Below are 20,342 nucleotides of genomic sequence, written 5' to 3'. Positions count from 1 at the left end.
TGTAAATGTTTATGAAGCTGTTTTTGTACTCAGGAATTATTCTTGTCCACTTGCATTATGACCGATTTCCATTGCAACTTTGTTTTCCCTCCCTGCATACCCTACACTTTTCCACGACTTCACTCATGCTGCAAAGAGAATTGTACTGCAAGTTGGCGCATTGCAAAACCTCCAGTACTGTAAAATAAAAGTGGAGGCCTGGCATGCGGTGTAGCTGTAGGGTTTGGTTGTAAAATCAAATGTAAGGTTGAATCTTAAATAAGTATGTTTGATTACTTGGTCTTTATGCTTGCTCATGTTTGCCCTTAGCTTGGTCGCACTGGGCCATAAAATTGTCTCAGCAACAATGAAAAAGTGGCCCACAGTTGCAAATGGCTATTCATTCCTTCTGTGACACTATTTGAATAGTACCGAAGGGGGAGTTTTTTGATAAAATGTGATGCAAATTGTGCACTCTGGTCAAAACTATTAGCCGCATAGTGAAGTAACTCATCAAACTTGCCCACATTGGCCAAGAAAGTGGCCCATTGTCACCAAAAAAACTGCCCCACACCAGCATTTTGTGTTTTTGGTTCGGCCATGGGCCTATTGACCTACACGCCACAACGAACGTGGCTTGAAAGTGAAATCATACATTTTCTTTTTCAAAATAAACCTACAACCCTACAATCCTAGTACAATAGTCACAAAAATTAACCCACGGCACATATTAAATGGTTTGTGCCTTGCTTATGTGGGCATAGGATTGTTTGCCAAGCATCAGAAATGGGTAATCCCTTTCCAGGATGGGCTTGTTGAGGCAGTTCCATCTATAAAATGTTCTCCTTTCCAATTGCTGAGCATGTCATATTGGTGTGCTCGGAATGTATATGGTTCCTCTTTGCTAAATTACTTGGCCAATCCCTTGCTCCATAGGTTCTGATTGACTTGTATTGACTCCATTCGCAATTCTGTCCTTTCTATATTATGCATTTCTTGGTCTATATACTGTGGCGGCACATTTGTTAGAGTGGAAGGTCGCCACTGCCTTTGTTCTATGCACCAGGTGAACGATTGATTTAAAACAACCTCTTTCACAACTAGCGCAAAATTGCAAGCTGCAATCATGAAGTGAGCAGCAGCAGTGTTTCATCAAGCCCACATATGCCTGCCTGCAGTGCTGATGGCAAGACCCTGATGGTGCTGGAGGCCTGAGCAGGGACTGTGTCCAACGGAAAGACTGTCTTTCTTTGCTTGTTACACAGAGCCTGAAGAACTTGAGCAGGTGCCGTAAACTTTGAAGATTGCACGCTATTGGGTGCAGGAAGGTATCAGGCAGTGTGGACCACTGGTCAAAACAAAGGTTCCGGGTTAACACATGAATGAAACAGCAAAGATGCAACAGTGCAAGGGAACCCGCATTTCAATAACAGCAGCGCTTCAATGCTCACTCCCCTCGTTAGCACTGTACCTCTGCTCAGGACTTGCTTCTAGTGGCATTTGTAATACTAAGTCAGGGAGTGGGAATGTGCATGGGGTGCGAGTTTGGTCAGGTTAAGGAAAGAACAAAATCCCTGAGTTGGGTTTAGGCAGTGCAGATTTAGATGAAGGGAAATGCAGCTTCAGTGGAGGAGCTTGTGCTGGTCAAGGGTGGTGGGGGGTTTAAGGTACTCAAGAGGTGAACCACGGGGCATGCCTGCCTTTAAACCAAGAAGTATTTTGGACTCTAGTCATGTGTCCCACTCAACCCACACAGATGCCCCTGCCGAGAGGGGATATTGCCGCATGAACACACCTTTTATGCCGGAACTGTTAACTCTGATCTATAGTGGCACCTGTATATATAAAACAAAGTCATTTTATGATTTTGTATGTGGTGTTGATCTTGGGGATGTAACTCCTCATGAACAGTGTGGTCTAACATCATGAATTTTGCATGGAATATTCTTTATTTCATTGCTGAATTAATGCCACTATTTCTAGCTCGCTAGGTCATCCCATTCATGGAATAAATAACTTTTTTTGGTTTTTCAGCATTACGTTTTGTGGTTTTTCGCGCGCCATCTACAGATCATTTGTATAAAGTGCTCATCATCACGCTGTCTCGCTGAACTGGTGTTGCGTTTTTTTAGCTTTCTAATTTTTTGGTGTGTTTAGCAGCGACAATGGCCTCTACTGCTTACAACACTGCAAATAATCAGAGTAAGCATACAAACATGATATTCATGTGAGAATTTAAATCAGAGATAAATGAAAATTTGGTGTTCAATTAATCAGTGAAATTAACATTTATTGCATTTTACATTTGTGGCAAACAATAAAATGTGTTAATCTTTTTCGGTGGACTATGAAATAAAATCTGATAATGGACATCCCAGGTGAAGCCAGGTACTTAGGCTAGTATTCCAATATAGTAGGTTGTGTTAATCCCTTGACTTGGTGCTCAACGCTATTTCAAAATTCAAATTGAAAGAAATTCCATGAAACATCAGTATGATTGTTGCATAAGTTGAGGTACAGTTTATTGTTTGATGTCCCACATAACAACAGCCTACATGTGTTTCGACAACTAGGTAATCATCAGTGCATAATCAGAAATCAACTGACTGATTGCCACGTAACAGTCACAAACTGATGGAAGTTTACCTATCAATAATGCAGGTTTGTTATGACCTGTGTACACATTGGGATAGAAAAGCAGCAGTTTATATCCCAATGTTGACGCAGGTCATAACAAAGAGTTAAGGGATTAGCACAACCTATTGTTTAATCTTTTTGTGTAGCCTCGTGTCCAGTCACCATTAATCCCCAGCTGTGCAGCTCACAGCTGGGGATTAATCATAATTTCATTGAAGCTTTAGCCATAACCCTGGATTGGTCCCACCCTTTTTTCATATTCCAATATAGTGCAGAATTAAAGAGGGTGTTATTTTTCCACCCTAACATCTGAGAATTCCATTATATTCCCAGCCTAATGAAGCAATATGTTACATTCTATTACTGCTGAAAGCTTAAGTAAGACAAACTCTCTTAATAAGTCAAAGCAACTTCCAACGTACTAAAATACCAGTATAGGAGCATGGTCTGGTTAGTCTATCTGGGATTCGTGTTTATCGAGTATTAACAAAAAATAAATGCACTTATTTTACATTACTCCTGGTTTTCAATTTTAATCAGATTGTAATTTATGATTCCGCTTCCCCTTCCTCTCTGCCATACAACTACTCCAGTATTTACCTCAGTATGATGCTGTACGTTCTTGTGGAATCCATCTTCTATTTACACCAGACCATTTCATAGGAAAGCATTGTAAATTCTGCCTGCCATGCTGAAAAGTGTGCATGGCAGAGTTTAAAAAGGAGTTGCAAAGGTGATTTTGCCTCCATTTTACACTTTCATTTTTAACTGCAACGTGTAAATGGTGTAAATTATGCTGAAGGGACTTTGATCTTAACAGGTCCCCTCTGCGTAATGTACAGGGATTTTCAAAATGAGCCTGGTTTGTTTCAAAATTCCCCACGACAACCCTTCCCCTGCCCTGGCACTGTGAAGAGAGCTGCATAGTTTAGAAATGTGATAATGGCTTTACTTTGCTAACCCTCCAATTGGAACCAGCAGACAAACCCATGGAAGTGTTCAGCACACAAGCTACAAGTGATGTGCAGGAGAGAAGGTAATGCATTACCTCAGAGACCTTGATGTTGTATCCTTTCTCCGAGTATTGTGTTCCACTTGACAGGAATTCTATTTTAAGAACTGTCAGATAAAAGAAAAAAACAGAACATTAGAGCCAAATACATAGAGCTAAATAAATGTCTATCAGTTACAGAAGAGGAGAAATCAAAATTGAGGCGGAAGCTGCTCTGATTGGCGAGTTCTCTGTGTCTTATTCACTATTCGGTCCACCAGCATTGTGCATTGTGGCCAACTTTACAGAATGGCTTTGCTGCATACTTTACACATCGTGGCTCACCACAAGTAGTGTGTGGTGCGTGCAGTTCCATATTGTTTTATACCACAATCACAATAACAACAAAAGAGAGAAGAAAAAACGGAAAACAATTGAGGACTAGCATGGTGGCAAATGACATTTAAAAGATGCTCAGCACAAAAATATACCAAAACTGTAGGACGGTTATGCATGGAGGGCACTGACCTTTTACATTATAATCTGCAGGATATGTTTTAGGATTTGGGTGCCCTGTACAGCAAAAGACATGTGTGTCGCCGAATACGATTTTTCTTTGATGTAGTGAGGCCTGGGGCAAAACATTTGGTGAGGCCCCCTTACGATTTTTTGCACTGGCCCAGCGGATTTCTCTACTGATGAAATGTTTATGAAAGACCAACTTTTGTATTGTATAAATACATATATATATGATGCCATGATGGCATGTGGTGCGTGACACCAGCATTAAGAAGTGCTCTGTCACTGTGTGCGCATTAAATAACACATCATACACAGTGAAAGACAGATAATGTACAGTGGAGACTGGTGAATTTTTGAACTGAAGAGGCTTAAATGTTTCTGCCAATTATGCGGGATCGACAGAGCACAGTGGAGGAGCCCAATCCAAACAAAGGACACTTTCTTTAAAAAATTGGGTAGAATGCCAGACAGTTTGCAATTGATTTTGTATGGTAGCACATCGAAAAACCCAATAGTTGCAAGTCACCAACCGTGCCCAAGAACATTTCCAATGCATTTCATTCTGCCTTTGTCCACTAGGCCTGGGGCAGTCTGCCCCTCCTGCACCCTCCTCGTGACGGCCCTGTTGGACTGGTTTACATGGAGGGCACTAACTCTTTAGATAAATCTGAAGGATCTGTTTTGGGATTAGTGGGGCCCTGTACAGCAAAAGACATTCGTGTTCCCGAATTCGATTTTTCTTTGATCTCATCAGACGTGATGTCGCAGGCAAGGATACTTGATGACATTAACGGCCACTATACTATATATGTAGCAGCATTACGGTCTAATATACCAGGAGGGATGCATACTGTATGGAGTGGAAGCAACCTTTTATAACATGAAAGATTTTAAAGACAACTTCATAAGCAAATCTCAGTATTTCTGTAAAAGAGATTTGGGGATAACGTAAAAAGGTGCATTTTAAAGTGAATGCAGAACTGGCAGTTGTGGCAGCAGACCATAAAAACTCTGCCCTTCTTTAGCACTAGAAATGAGCATTGGTTTGTCTGGCAATACCCACCCGCTGTGGAACAAAGAGCCAAATAAATGGGCAAGATATCTGGTGCTCTCCAGGTATTATTGCACCTTTGCTATCAAGCTCCCATCAAACAAGAAGGAAAATGAGGCACTAATCCACGGATTCAGAGAACACAGATGAAAGGATGGAGTGGTGGCTGTGGATACAGCCCAGAGGAACTAGGTGTGGAGGGTAGGGTCAATACCAATTACTAGGGGTACCGCAGAAAGCACCCGCAGCAGGGTTCTGGCATTTACTCTAAGGAGGGTCATTAAAGAGACATGGAGGGATTTGCAAGAGACATGGAGGGATTTGCAAGAGACAACTTGTGTCCAAGAGGCAAGAGCTCACGTACTGCAGGGGAAGGGATTATTGGAGGCGGTCAAAAATATGCTCACAAGCATGGTGTACGTGATTCACTAAAAAGTGGAGTCAAAGCAGAGGTCAGAAGAGCCCCTTTATTGAGACAACAGAGATTAGAGAAAGAAGCCAGACCTCCAAGAAAGAACATCTTCCATCAGACGCTGAAGCACCATCTCAGAAAAGGTCAGAGATTTCCCAATGTGCAACCGCTGCACAAGCAGCAAGAGTTAATGATTAGATTTAGAGATTATCCACCAGGTGTGCATAGTGGGTTTCCTAAATTCCCAACTTACGCAGATATTACACATAGCTAGTAACAGGTATGGACAGTCTCCACATGCCCAGTAAAGGATACTACCAGCTTCTGCATGCCTAATAAACAGTAGGAATAGTTTACACCTGTCCATATCAGTCATATCCAGACCCCACAAACCAAGCAATACATATGGCATTCTCCACATGGACTGCAACTGGTATGAGTTGTCTCCTCATGCCCAAAAACTGCGCTCACCAGCAAGCATATACCCAGTAGCAGATATGGCTAGCCTCCACTTGCTGAGTAAACGGTTTAGCCAATCTCTACATACATGTCAGAATCTATAAGCATAACAGCAATAAACAGTGGGCCCACAGGCTTTATAAAGTTAGGGCCTTAACGCCAGGCTCTGGTGTCATTACGGGCCACTGAAGCCCATGAGCCCAGTGATTATTGCTATTAGCACCCCAGATTTAAAAACAGCGATGCTGATAGCAATGTATTTATTTGAAAGAATGGGTCACATGCTCTCCGCGAACCATTCTTCAAGCAAACACCGAACATCGCTGTCATGAAAATCAAAGACTTCCCTTTGCAGGTATGTGGGAGGAGAGGGAGAAGTGGGCAGGAGGCGGGTAGAGTAGGGCATGTGGGGAGTGGATAGGCAGATGGCAGTGCGGGTGTGAGCAATGCACATCTTGCTCTGAACCCAGGGTAGGGTCATTAGATTAAGCCCAGGTACAGAGCTACACGACCAGCTGCCGCATCCACCCCAGGTGCTACTAATAGTTAATGCTGTTTCTTATAATCATTGCAGCCACATCCAATTTTATATCACACATGTGCCAGCTCCTGTGAGCCAGCCCAGCTGTGAAGGTGATGTGCATTCTGGCCAGACAGGCTGATCCTGCCATAGGGATAGGACATGACCCTGAATGGCCATGTCTTCCTATTTATCTCTTTGTGAGGGTGGGTAGCACCCTCACCCAGAGATAGCTGCACAACAGGTAAATGTTCTGAGCACACCCACTGAAAGGGAGAAGCCTCACACCAGGGCGCTGCATTTCTAAAGGCCTTTGATCCTAGTCAGAAGGGAAGGAGTCAGGGTTAGTGTAAACGGGAGAGCTGTGCAGAGTTGAGGAAATTTTCAATCATCTTTTTTCTCTCTGCCTCTTTCCTGGCTGTCCCCTCCACTTCCTCTAGAGCAAAGCACTTCAGGTGTAATGTCAGAATGGCAACATCCACTTCTTTTAAGATCAGGGATAAGACCACAAAGGCAGGCTAGCTTTAGTCCAATCACCTGTGGGCTTTAACCTTTAAAGGAAAGGGTCTCACAGAACTTCTTTACTAATCTTTGAACCATCGTTTGGACTCCCACCTTTGAAGAACGTTTCATTTGGACCATGCGGGGAGACCAGCCTATTCAGAATCCTCCAGTTGTGAGGTGAAGGCATGTGTTCCACTGCTGAGGCGAGATGTGTCTTCTCCCCCTCCCCAAGGACCATTTGGGGTGAACCTGCTTCAAGAACAAGACCTGAATCGTTGCCAGCCACAATGTCACCCTAGATCCCACTGTGTTGAAGGACTTTTGCAGTTGTGTGCCAGTCTCCCACATGTTTGGGAGCCTGAGTAGAAGGACCCATCATGTCCCTGAGTCCCAGGAAAAGGACTCAAAGCAACCTGAGAAGTGACCTGCTGCTGGAGCAAGACCTGCCTCTCTGCTAGCGACAGCAGTACCCAGGGCCAGACCATGTTGAAGGACTCCCACAGTTGTGTGTCAGCCAACACCGGATTTGGGGGCACAAGTACAGGACTCATCTCTCCCTGTCTCATTAACCACAGTGCTGCATGTATTCTATCTTTTTATATTATGTCTCCCTTCTACATGCATGTGTTTTTACAGTGTTTTATAGTTAGTTATTATTGTTATTATTGTATATGGTGTGTTTGAATAAAGTATATATTTTTATATAATCTTGATTGGACATGCCTTTATTTTGGATTGTTATACTTTGCTGTTTGGGTTGCTGCTGAACTACATTCTTGAGAGCATAGCATTCTCTTGGACCACGTTACCACAAAACTCAAAGGAGGTATATCTCTTAACTGTGGCAGTTTTGCCTTTATGATTGTGTTGGCTCTTAATGTGTGGGGGCTGAGACAGCGCTTTAGACACTGCTCATCTTTTTACTCCTGCTGGGCAGAAGTCACATTGGTGACAGCGGTTGGGATTTGGAACAGACTGTGCCAACAGCCTAGTCAGCCAAAATAAGGGTGTACATTTAACATTAATTTCACTGCCAAGGCATTTTTAATTGCTACAATGTGTCTTACGATGGATAAATTGCACAACCTGGAAACAGGCTGCCTGTACCCACTCTGTGAGAGATTGTGTCTCCCACATGGCAGTAAGGTCAGGAAGACTGAACTGCTGAGGAACCTCAGAAAATTATTGGGTGATGGGGAAATTTCATTTGTGTGCAAAACTCACCAGACTTCCAGTGGGGAAGGATGATTCTAAGGTGGTCGCACCGAAGGACAGCTTTGGTGCAACATGTCCAAGGACGTAGTCTAACCATCAGAGGTGGGGATTTAACCTTTTGAGGTGTGTGCACATCATCCCTTAGAGTCATGGTCTGGATGGGCCAGAGGTAACAAAATGCACACAACTCAGGGGACATCTAATTTGGACGCTTGTGAGAATATCCCTGGAAAGTGTGAGATTCAGTTACACCAATGTTTAGGGGATGTGAGTGACACCAAGCCCATGGAGCCAACAAAAGAACGTCAGCACTCAAAGAAACAAAAAGGATAACGTGTGTAAACCCAAATCAAAGGCATCTGATTATAATAAGCATAAGAAGGGAAAAGACAAAGCTTATGACCATCCTTCAAAGAAAGTTTCCTAAAAATCCAAAGGAGAAACCAAGACCTGTGGTAGGTCACCTCCCACCAGAACACAGCGTGCTCTAGCACTGAGGCCCCCAAGCCCTCCACAACCATGGGTTGTTGCTAGTGTGGATATTCGAGGCATAGGAAGGGGGTACTGCCTGCATGGAGAAACCTAAACATGTTTTTTGGACTAATGTTCCCCTCGAGCAGGAGGATGCAGTCAGTTAGAGTAACTTAATAGATGAACTCCCACTAGGCCAAGATTCCCTCACTCTGAGTTGGAACAGTACCAGATCCTTTGAGGGTGCCCCAGTTCCCACCAAGACTCACATATTAGTGGACAATGACTCGAGAAATTTGGAAAGGTCTCCTACCTTGAGTGGCACTGCTGCTAGTGTTATAGCTGTCAGCCGATTTCTGAAGGCAGGGCAGTGCACACAAAGCTCAAAACCAATCCTGCAGGCAAGAAGGTTTGATAATCTGAAGTACTGTTTCTTGGAAACTGCAGGGCTCAGGTAGAGGAGTGAAACCTCATTGCACGTGCTGCAATCAAGAACTACATTCCAGTAGAGTTTCTGTTGAATAATAGCCTTCCTGACCAAGAGATAGTCATAGCAGTCTCTGGAGCAGCATGGGAAAAGGCACGTGAGGGCTGCAGCCCTGAGGCTTCCCCAACCATGGAACAGCTAAAGAGTGGAAGATCTGAACCAATCGAACAAAAGATGCAGGCACAGAGTCAAATCCCTGGATTGTGAAACAAACAGGAGGTTTCCCCTGCTGGAGAATGTGAGAGACCCGTATGACCTGTAGTTCCCAATCCAAACCGGAAGTCCCCTGAGGCTTCTACTCTTGCGAGAGAGGTCTCAGAAGCCAAAGAGGGGTTATCATGGGATTCAGTGATCTCAGGGTTGCCTACAGGCATAGAGGACATAGCTGAGATGGCGGACAGGGACTTTTGAGACCTGAAGTGCCTGGTAGAGCTGTAGAATTTGTCTCAGTTCATGTTGACTATTGCCCAGAACAGTGGAATTGTCCCACTCTGGCAAGTCTGTTCAGTCCGACAGTGGAGCAGGTTCCGGGGCAGAGGTCATGAATTACTCCTAAAAGGGGAAAAGGCACAGAGAGAAAACGCTGTCCTATTATAAACCTAGGGACTGGTGAAAGACAAAAGCCCTGACCAGTTCAAAGACAAGGAGCCCAAGAATTCTGGGGAAGGGAACAGCCAAGAGTTGGTTGGTCACCCGGGTCCCAGGAGTCTCCAACCAGACTCGGTTCCTGACAAACCTGCTCGCCATTTAGATGTGGCTGGAACATCTGACAGCTTGTCAGATCAATTCTGTAATTGTGTGTGGATTCAGAAATGGAAACACTCAGTCCAGTTCTGCCTAGGCCCCGACAGGACAGGAGAGGCAACCCAGAACACTTTAAACCCTGTGATTGGGTGGTCTTGTGAGAAGAAAGGTAACTTCTTTTCAGGTGGGCTCCCCCGAAAATGTCATAACTGACAGTGGACTCCATGTCATCACTATGGCTGTTCAGGCAGACACCACAGAAACCTCAGTAGGCCGCTGTATGCCAAACCACTTTTCAGCTCTGGAAAGCTAGCTTAAGCAGGGCCCCAACTGAAGAACTCCCAGGCTATGGGCAGGGAAAGGCAAGCCAGGCAGGCATCTCTAAAACTGAAACTGGAGTGGAATCTGCAGTGCAACTGAGCCTAGATTTTGCTGATCGACTAATTACTTGCCTTCACAGGTGGCTGATGGGATTAGAGAAAAACTGGGCCATTGTTCAGAAGAGCCCAGAGTCAGGATCTCAACATGCTTGTACAGATGGCATCCGTTTATTTTCTCAACTTGAACAATGAGGCTTCTTATAATTACTGCATCCTTAAGAACTTCCAAGTGGGGGATACTCACACTCAAAAAGGCTGCTAGTACAAGGGTAGTCATCTGGATGTTCTTGGAGACCCTGTGGCAAGAGGGGCAATCAGAAGGCTTGTGCATCAGTAGTACATGCCGCAAGGAAGCACCATCTTCTGAGCCATCTGCCAAAGCCTAGTTTAGAAATATGCTTGGACACTTAAAACAAACCTGAGATTGTGAGGGCAATGCAGGATGCATACCTTGGTCTGGATTCCCCGTAACTGTTTGGGGATTTGAATAGAAATTGGAAATGTATGTATTACTCCACTTTGACACTACCATCTGAGAATTCCCGCTATTTGTGTTGGGCCACCCAACCTCTTTAGGTATTGCTTCAACCTCTCTTTACAGAGAATTAATAAAGGCATTGAACTAATTTTGTATATCGTGTTCTCTGTTGAATCCATCCTGAATCTGGGACTACTTCTATGGCAACCTAGAAATGGTGGGTATACATAGCCAGGGCAACAGACAGAGTTGTGCTAGATTTAGCACTGGAGTCATGAAAGGATTTCCACTAGTGTCAAGGTGAACACAATAGTGCTGGTGTTAGCTCCAGGTCTAACCCTTGTGAAAATGTTATCACTCCACCTGTGCTGGGGCTACAATTAACAATGCAAGTGCAGGGACCCAATTTGATCTGTCTGTTAGAGAAATCGTGCTTCCAACTGTACAAACATTATGCCAGTTCACAACCTTCACATAAGTTTACTTACACTACAACCATCTCAAACACAGTCAATTCGCCAGCCTTAACACCCGTGCAAACAGGGACTTGCAGCGATGCGTTTATCATACAGAAGTTCTCAGAGGGAAGTGTTGTCAGAGAACCCACTCAGACTTGACTTCTTGCAGGCAGGGAAGGTCAGACCAGGCCTTGCAATATCAAAAGCTGTCAGGTCAGACTCTTTATATTGCTGTGTTCACCTCTTGTTGCAGTCTAACTGCCCGCTGAGGCCCCAAACTTCCGAAGAGATTATTATCCCCCATATGCAAAAAAGGGTATGTGAAATAATATTGTCCATTGAATAGATTTCAGAATATCTGCGTATCTAGAGGTAATATCTGCAGAGTGGAACAAAGGTACTCCCCAAGGCCAATGTGTGTATACGTTAAGAACTTAGACTCATGATTTTTGTATCAAATCAACTTGGGAATTCAGTCTACTAACCTTGGGCCTCCTGCTTACACACTTCAGTAATTTGTAAAAAAAGAAAAGAAAAAGGCTTCGCGCAAAATCACCCTGAACATTTCTTTTTAACTTTGGCACCATTGCTTAGACAACCATCTCATGTCAAATTGAAACATTTTCTTGTGCAAACTCACCAGCATCTGAATTGCAGAAAACCGTCTGTGGGTGTCTTTGAATGCATTTACAAGCCTCAGCAGGGGAGTAACACCCCAGGAATAGAAAAGATGCCATGAAGGTTATCAAAATCCTGATGTCCATTGTATTCCGCAAGGCAAGTGGTGGTAGCTTTGCTGTGGCTGCCCGTCTGTTGGAGAGAAGAAGGAGAGGTATAATACAGCTGAAATAGTCATGCCAATGTCTGCATACTGAAGCACTGTAACTGTACCAGAACAAGGGAACTCTTATGTAGGTTTGCCACTGGAATCCACATTTGCTGGGCTGTCACAAAGGGGATTTCCTATGACCTCATGGCCGGTGGACTGATTTAGGCCTCCCCATGTGAAATGCCATCTTGGTTGTGCCAGGTTTTATGTTTTTGGAACGAAACAGGGGGATCCCACAACCCCTCTACTGGTGGTCCTAAATTAGAGGGAAACGCATTGACTATACACCTGTCTTCACTGGCATCCACAGAGGCTAATGATAGCTCTAGGTGTGCTGACTATAATCTGCCCTGGCAGCTGACTGAGGCTTATGATAATTGCTCACTCATTGGATAACGGAAGCACAAACCTCAGAGCTTTCTACAGAATTGTTCTGTAGCAAATGGACACTGCCTCAACCCCTTCGCCACTCCACACAGCTGCTCTTATGCTGGCTAAGGACCCCCCTACCTCTTGAGATCAAGCCCAGCAGACATGAATAGAGGGAACCACTGGCAGTATCCAACCAAGGAGATCAGCATGACACCAGCAACTGACCAAACTCCCGAGGGTAGTGTCTCGGAATCGCTACACTACAACTGCCTTTGACCTTCCGTGTTACTCCATGTTGCTGTGAAAAGAGATATGCATCTAGCCCTATGATGTGCTTCACAGAGCCCAACTGTTAACACCAGGTATTATTTATAAGAGGTTGTCTCATCCCAAAAGAAACTTGTGTTACTGGCTAAAATGAGGGGAGAAAATGAGAATAATCTTACTGCGTATTCAGATCCAGGGGCATATGCCAGGCATATTTCAGGGACTCCAATGAGAGCCTCTAGGTGACTGTTGGCATCTAGCATTTTATTCAATGGCTCAAAAAGTGTAGATCTTCCCTACCAAAATTGTCAACCTGCAAAACCTGGAGCTGAGTGTACAGGAACAGAGTTAGAGTAGCATTTGTTAGTGCTGTAAAACTCTGCGTATTTACCTGTTCATCATGTGGTTGTCATAAGAACACAATGCTGTCGCGTATCATCCCTCTCCTTGCCTTTTTCCTCCAGTGACCCTCTTATGCGTTATTCAATCAAGAAGAGAGCTGCTATTGCCACTCCACTGAACCTTTAACTTGATAATTATTTCCAACGATGCTGATTTGCTGTGTATCACCCAAATATGGACGAAGCCCCGCCGCATAAGTTTTCCATACCTTCTTCTGCTCAGGTCTATGACATTTTCAGGACTGGCATGCATTAATCAAAATGGTGGAGGAGTTCCCCCTTATTTTCCAGAACGCTGTAAATATGCAAGTCCAACATCCTAGAGGTGTGCGCCAGTATAGGCTAAGAAAACCTCTTTAGACAGGTATCAGACCTCAGGTAGTGATGTTGGGGTCACGTGTTTTTCAGGGTGGGACAATGTAGTCCGGGTATATGTAGCTTGGTCACACTTCAGGGAGCTTTCAGGCTATCTGCTACACAGAAAAGAACATGCACAGATAGAAAAACGTACGTGCAGCGAAACATCTCCATACATTCTTTTCACAATACTTATATTATTAAATATAGTTGAATAGTTTGAGTTCATTCGGATTGTGTAGATTGAGCTTTAGTAGGTGTAGTTGTCAGTTGTTGTATTGAACAATAAGGCTGCCACTGCTAAGGGCTGCAGTTTTTTGCCATTCTAGTGTGCAAGGCCGCATTTCTGAGCTATGGACATTTGGTTTAATTTAGTTTGCTGATGGCAGAAAGCTCCAAATAGCCATGGCCAGGATGCAAGAAGGTGCCAAACAATGTTAAGCTAATTGGTGCAAGGGAGAAAATGTCTCAGGGGCCTGAAATGGGGCATCCAGAGTGGGCAGCATGTCTCGAGATGGGAGTTGCAGGTGCAAGGGGAGGAAGGCCAAAGGGCCGATAATGGGGAAGGGATTGTGTTTTTCCAGGGGGTGCAACAAAGTTTGGACCTCACTGATTTCAACGCAAAATACCATTGGTCCATCTCAGTGGGATGCTATTGTCTTAACTGTCTCAAGGGTCATTGCCCCAACAGGACAGAGCTATTTTGTCAACTGTATTTCGAAGAGTGGCAACCAATGGCAACGCCACAATTTTTGCTGACTGTTAGATTATGTCATGTTTGAGTAGTGGTATTTCAAATGTTTCATTGAAAGTAATACTCCAATCAGATGGGTTAATGTATAGTGGTCTTTAGCGTTCAATGAAGAATAGCCAATGAAAAATATTAGAGCTGTAATCAATGTTACATTTGTAGAATATTATAATTCTGCGATTTTCCTCCTTCAATATTGTAGCCCGGAATCGGCGTGGTGAGATTTTTGCAGGTTGTTTTTCCTTGCAAGCTGTGCACTCCATTATTTATTGTTTTTGTGTTCTTTTCTTGGATTAGTTTGTGGGACTGCACCCTTAAATTTGGGAGCCCCAGCAAGATCTGCAGTACCCCTGAAGAGCTAGGCTCTCCCTGCCACACCCCTTGGGGGAGTGGTGCTGGCCTGCAGAGACCAGTTTGTGTGTGCACAACTGAGTCAGTGAGCAGGCACCAAGTTGCCCGAAAGTCTGCCTGATCCCTTAGATCTGACCGCCGATCTGGGTAGTGCAGGCAGTTCAGAGGAGAGACTCTGCATCAAGGGGACTCGAAGTTCCCATATTACACGAGTGCACTCTTGCATGAAAACTCAGTATTGTGGGTGTTTTTGGTTTAGTGTTGTTGTTTAATTGGTAAGTAGATGAAGTTGGAAGGGAACTCCTCTGTTGGGGAAAAGATGGCACTGTGCAGTATTGTATTGTATGTGGGTTTTTATTAGACATTGAAGGGACCTCCTCTGTTGTAGGGAAAGATGGCATCATAAGTGGAATAGAATTTTTAATTGATGTGGGATCTCCTCTTATAAGGGGAAGGACAGGGCTGTGTAGAAGTAGAAAGGGATCCCTCTGTCCCTTTATGCGAGGGGCTGGAAGAAGATATTGTTGCAAATAATAGTGTTGACATTTTGTTGGAGTATTATGGTTCGAGGTCTGATGATTGTGTGTGAATGTTTTTGAGAAGAAATGGAAAACCCATTCATTATTGGATTTATTATTAATTGGTTTGTTGATGGGAAGAAGGATTGGTTGAACATACTGTATTTTTTGCAAATTGAGGTTTGTTGGGACAAATTGGGTTTTTGTAAATGTATTTATTGTTGGGACGTAGAGGTTTGGAGAATATGACACTGCTGAAACAATGTTGGTGGATTTTGAGTAGGGAGGGGTAGAATGTATTGACATTATGGACACACTGTTGCAACACATATATGAAGGACTCTGCAGTATAGGAATAAAATATGAAAAATACCAAGCAAAGTGGCTAGAGAGAACATCAGGAAAAATATTAAAATCCTGGCCCACGCATGTAAATGATGTTTTAGAACACATGTATACATATTTAGTATCTACACACAAAGGGAAAAAACTGAAGAGTTGACAAATTGTGTCAGAATTGTGGAAAATGTTTGAAGAAGTGGAGAACGCTCCTAATAACGAGACATATACAATTTATAAGGAAATTACAATGCCTTCCAGCTTGCCCCCTTATGGGTGCTTTGCTCTGCAGGCCGCTGCAAGATATACAAATCCCATTATGCACCTGCAGGTGATGATAAAAAAGGGCCGAGAAGGAAACCGGCAGGGGCGATTTGAAAAACATCACCAGACACTGTTTGCAATAAAACACAGAACACTGTTAAAAATCCAGTACTTTCAGAAATAGGGAAGCAAGCATAAAGGCAAATAGATGAAACATTAAAAGAAGCAGAAGAGGAGCTTGTCAGAGCATCACAGGAGCAGGACGAGGGGCGGTGCGCAGAGGTAGCAGCAGACAAGTGGTCATGAGGAATGATTATGTTTAAAATTGACAGTAAATGTGTCAAAGACCTTCTGACCATAGAGTAAGTGGTAGTGCATCAGTGTGTGGTGGGGTACAGGCAGAAAGAAAGAGATGATGGTGGAGTGTAATGGAAGATACAGGGGAGAGGTTGTTTTGGGACAATAGAAGTAGAGTATTAAGGCCCAGGGAGGGCAGAGATAGAATACCATCTTGGTCGGAGAGGCACACCAAAATAGCAGTCGTAAGCAGCAAGAACGAAGAGGAGAATGGGCAACTTATAATTCAGGGGACTCAGTTTCAGATTACCCTAGCTGTAGGGAACATGCAAAGTTTGTTCACCTCGTTATTGTCATGATTCCTGCCCCTCATGTCCCCAGCCCTCCAAGATGTGAGGCTGGAGCCAGGCCACAATCACCTGAATGGCCCTCAAGGGCCACTCCATCCCTCCAAAGACCCACTTGGAGTCAGACTTGGCGCTTGTGGCACCAGACTCACTCACTCCCATAGGATAACATTGGGGATTGGACTTGTAGTGCATTGATGGGGACAAGATGGATGCCCCCACATATTTTGGTTCCCAGAACTGCATGTGCACTCTAGTCTTTTGGGTGTGGTTCAGCCCAGAGACACTTGGGATACCCAGAGACTATTTAAGCCACGCCCAGGCTGAGAAACATGCTTTGTGTTTTCTGCACCTGCAGCGTGTCAAGCTGAGATGTTCGTGAAGATTGCGTACCTGTTTTCCTTGATGTGGATCTTGTTGGGGCCGCCAGACTGCAGTCTTCTGAATGATGAGTGTGTGACTCGGGGAACCCGCCTCTCCACCACCCAAATGGCACAGGGTGGAGGATGGGCAGACTCCCAGCGCCACGGAAAGCACTCTCCCGATTAACGTGACGATGGGACTGTGCAAGCACAGACAGGAGAGGCAACGGTCAGTCTGAAGAGTTGAAACAAGGCGAGGTCCAAGTTGAAGGTCGATGCACCAAGCTGCAGGCTAACTTCGGATAGCTGGTATGAAGATGGAACACCAAGCACCAGGCGGAGTCAGACTGGAAAAAGGGGAACCAGATTGGGAACAAGCTAAAGGTCCCAGGGGAAATCAGAGGGGGACCCTTGAACCCGGGAGACGCAGGGCAAGAACAAGGAACCAAGGAACTGAAATTAGAACCAGAGGGACCCAAAAGACCTAGAGCTAACTGGACCCCCAAGCAGACAAAAGGGTAAGCAAGCAACAGGGCCCTAAGTAGAACAGGGTACCCAGGAAGGCTGAAGGCAGGGCAAGTAGGACAGGATACCCAGGCAGGCTGTAGGCAGGGCAAGTAGGACAGGATACCCAGGCAGGCTGTAGGCAGGGCAAGTAGGACAGGATACCCAGGCAGGCTGTAGGCAGGGCAAGTAGGACAGGATACCCAGGCAGGCTGTAGGCAGGGCAAGTAGGACAGGATACCCAGGCAGTGAAGGGTGTCCAGGCAGGCAGAGGACAAGGCAAGGTAACGGGAAGCTGGAATCACAGGAAACCAGGAGCGAGCAACACGAACGAAGCTTCCGCGTTGAGACGCGATTAGCTTCTGTTGCGGCTTCCTTTTATGGGCCGCCGGCGCCCGCGAGGCCTGAAACGCAAGCCGTTTCACCTCCGAGCGCCGGCGGACTCAAAACGAGGCTTGGAAGGCAAGCCCTTCCCGATGTACAGGCCCGATCTACGGCGCATGCGCGGAACCGAGACAGTGGTCTCCCGCGCATGCGCCGTAGCCCACCAACAGCGGTTCCTGAAGCTCTCCTCCTGGCGGCTCCCCAGACGCGAAAGCGCGGGTAGATCCGCCAGGAAGGAGAAGGGAGAGCGATCGCCCTGGACCTCGGTCTCCCCCGAAGTGGCCTGACACTATGTCCCCTCCCAGGGAGACCCGGAGCCCCGGGTTTCCAAGGAAACCGATCATAGAACTTCCGCACCAAGCGGGGGGCATGCACATGCTGATGAGGCTCCCAAGTGCGATCACAAGCCGGATACCCCTTCCAATCCACCAAGAAATGGAGCACCCCCCTATGATAGAGGGCATCGCAAATCTCTTGTACCTCAAATTCTGGGACCCCTTGGACTAAGACAGAGGCAGGGCGAGGACAGGACCGACCATAGGGATCTGCTACATAGGGTTTCAAAAGGGAGACATGGAAAACAGGGTGTACATGCCAAGAGGGAGGCAACTGAAGACGGAAGGCCACAGAGGATAGCCGTTCGGTTATCGTGAACGGACCAAAGTACCGGGGAGCCAGTTTAACCGGTAAATTGCGCAGAGGCAGATTCTTGGAGGACAGCCACACCTTATTCCCTACTTGTAAATCTGGTTCCAAACTCCTTTTCCTGTCAGCCTTGGCATTCATCCGTTCCTTAGCTCTCTTCAGGATATCATATGCCAATTCTTGTTGTCGTTGAATATTAGAGACCAAGGCATCAGCAGATGGAACGGTACTGGTGGGTACAGGATGGAACGGCACCAATTTGGGATGTTGACCAGTAGAGCAAAAGAACGGACTGATTCCAATGGAAGCATGAATAGTGTTGTTGTAGGATACTTCAGCGAGATCCAAGCATGCCTTCCAGTTGGACTGAGTGGCGTTGGAAAAACAACGGAGGTACTCCCCCAAGGTCTGATTAGTCCTTTCAGTAAGACCGTTGGTCTGTGGATGATAACCAGAACTCAACGCTCTACGTATACCCAGATGATTACACACCTTGTTCCAAAAGGCAGAAAGGTATTGAGAACCACGATCCGAGATTATCTTTTCTGGAAGACCATGTAATCGATAGATTTTGTGGAGAAAGACGGAAGCCATCTGAGCAGCCGTAGGGATCTTGTGGAATGGAATGAAGTGGGCATATTTAGTGAAACTGTCGACCACGACCATGATGCAAGTGTACCCGTCAGAGGGAGGTAGTTCAACCACGAAATCAGTGGCGATAGTATGCCACGGGTATGGTGCCAATTCAGTGGGTACCAGTAATCCCAGAGGTCGTCTCCTTGGGACTTTACATTGAGCACAGACGGGACAACTCTCGATGAATCCCTTAACCTCGGTAGCCCACCTAGGCCACCAGAATTGTCGAGATATCAGTTCACATGTAGCTCTCACCCCTCGATGCCCACCAATGGGAGAATCATGAAACCCATGTAATATGCCTTCACGAACCGAACCCTCGGGAATGTAAAGCCTCTTCCGGAAAAACAGGAGTCCATCATGTTCCGATACGGACTTGCGCCGAAGAAGGGCCGGTCTTTCAGGATCCGTCCAGGTGGCGTCAGCGATGGCTTGTAGGTGAGAGGACAAAGCCAATAAGAAATGTTGGGGGGAAAGCAGAGGCTGATCCAAACTAGGCGTTTCTTCCCCTTTCTCCAGGGATCGTGAGAGAGCATCCGCTTTCAGATTAGCTGTTCCCGGAATGTAAGTGACGTGAAATACAAAAAGGGAGAAAAAGAAGGCCCACCTAGCCTGTCGGGGTGTTCGGCATTGCAAGGAGCGTAGATACTGCAAGTTGCGATGATCGGTACGTACTTCCACCGAAAAACGGGCTCCAAGTAGATGATGCCTCCATTCCTCGAACGCGGTTTTTATAGCCAACAGTTCTAACTCGATAACGGCATAGTTCCTTTCACTGGGACTCAGCTTGCGCGAGAAGTAGGCCACCGGATGTTCAACGGAGGTTTCTGGATCTTTCTGCAGAAGTACTGCACCCACAGCAAAGTTCGATGCGTCCGCTTCTACGATGTAAGGTAGATCATCCTGAAGATGGCGCAGAATGGGGGCGACCATAAAGGCCGACTTCAAGGTGTCGAATGCCTGGGAAGCGAGAGAATCCCACTTGAAAGCGATCTTAGTGCTGGTCAGACGGGTAAGGGGCGCTGAGATTTGAGAGAACAGTGGTATAAAGCGCCTGTAAAAATTTGCGAATCCCAAAAAGCGTTGTAGAGATTTTACGTCATGGGGTTGATTCCACTCCTGTATGGCTTGTAATTTCTTGGGGTCCATCTCTATCCCATCCTGATTGATCACAAATCCCAAGAACTCAATGCTGGACAAGTGAAATCTGCATTTCTCAGCCTTTGCGAATAGGTGATTGGAAGATAAACGTCGAAGGACCTCACGAACGTGTTCTACATGTTCTTCCATGGATCTGGAAAAAACCAAGATATCGTCCAGATATATCCAGACCGACAAACCAATGATATCACTAAAGATGTTGTCCATTAATCGTTGAAAGACGGCTGGGGCGTTGCACAGACCGAATGG

At 45.5% G+C, this 20,342-nt stretch overlaps 1 protein-coding gene across 1 annotated transcript in view; it reads right to left on the bottom strand.

Moving 5' to 3' along the window:
• LOC138569455 (metalloproteinase inhibitor 1-like) overlaps positions 1 to 20,342 on the bottom strand; it is a 119,686-nt gene that overhangs the window by 54,661 nt on the left and 44,683 nt on the right. The window contains exons 2-3 of the mRNA XM_069647436.1: positions 11,949 to 12,118; positions 3,665 to 3,735 (exon numbers count right to left, since the gene is read on the bottom strand). Of these exons, the coding sequence (XP_069503537.1) occupies positions 3,665 to 3,735; positions 11,949 to 12,072 (195 nt within the window). The 5' untranslated portion in view covers positions 12,073 to 12,118. The remainder of the gene's footprint in view (positions 1 to 3,664; positions 3,736 to 11,948; positions 12,119 to 20,342) is intronic.

This window comes from Ambystoma mexicanum, chromosome 2q, assembly GCF_040938575.1.
Source record: "Ambystoma mexicanum isolate Mex_15411 chromosome 2q, UKY_AmexF1_1, whole genome shotgun sequence".
Lineage (NCBI taxonomy): Eukaryota > Metazoa > Chordata > Amphibia > Caudata > Ambystomatidae > Ambystoma > Ambystoma mexicanum.
The sequence above is the reverse complement of the archived record's forward strand: the minus strand, read 5'-3'. Positions and strand labels throughout refer to the sequence as shown.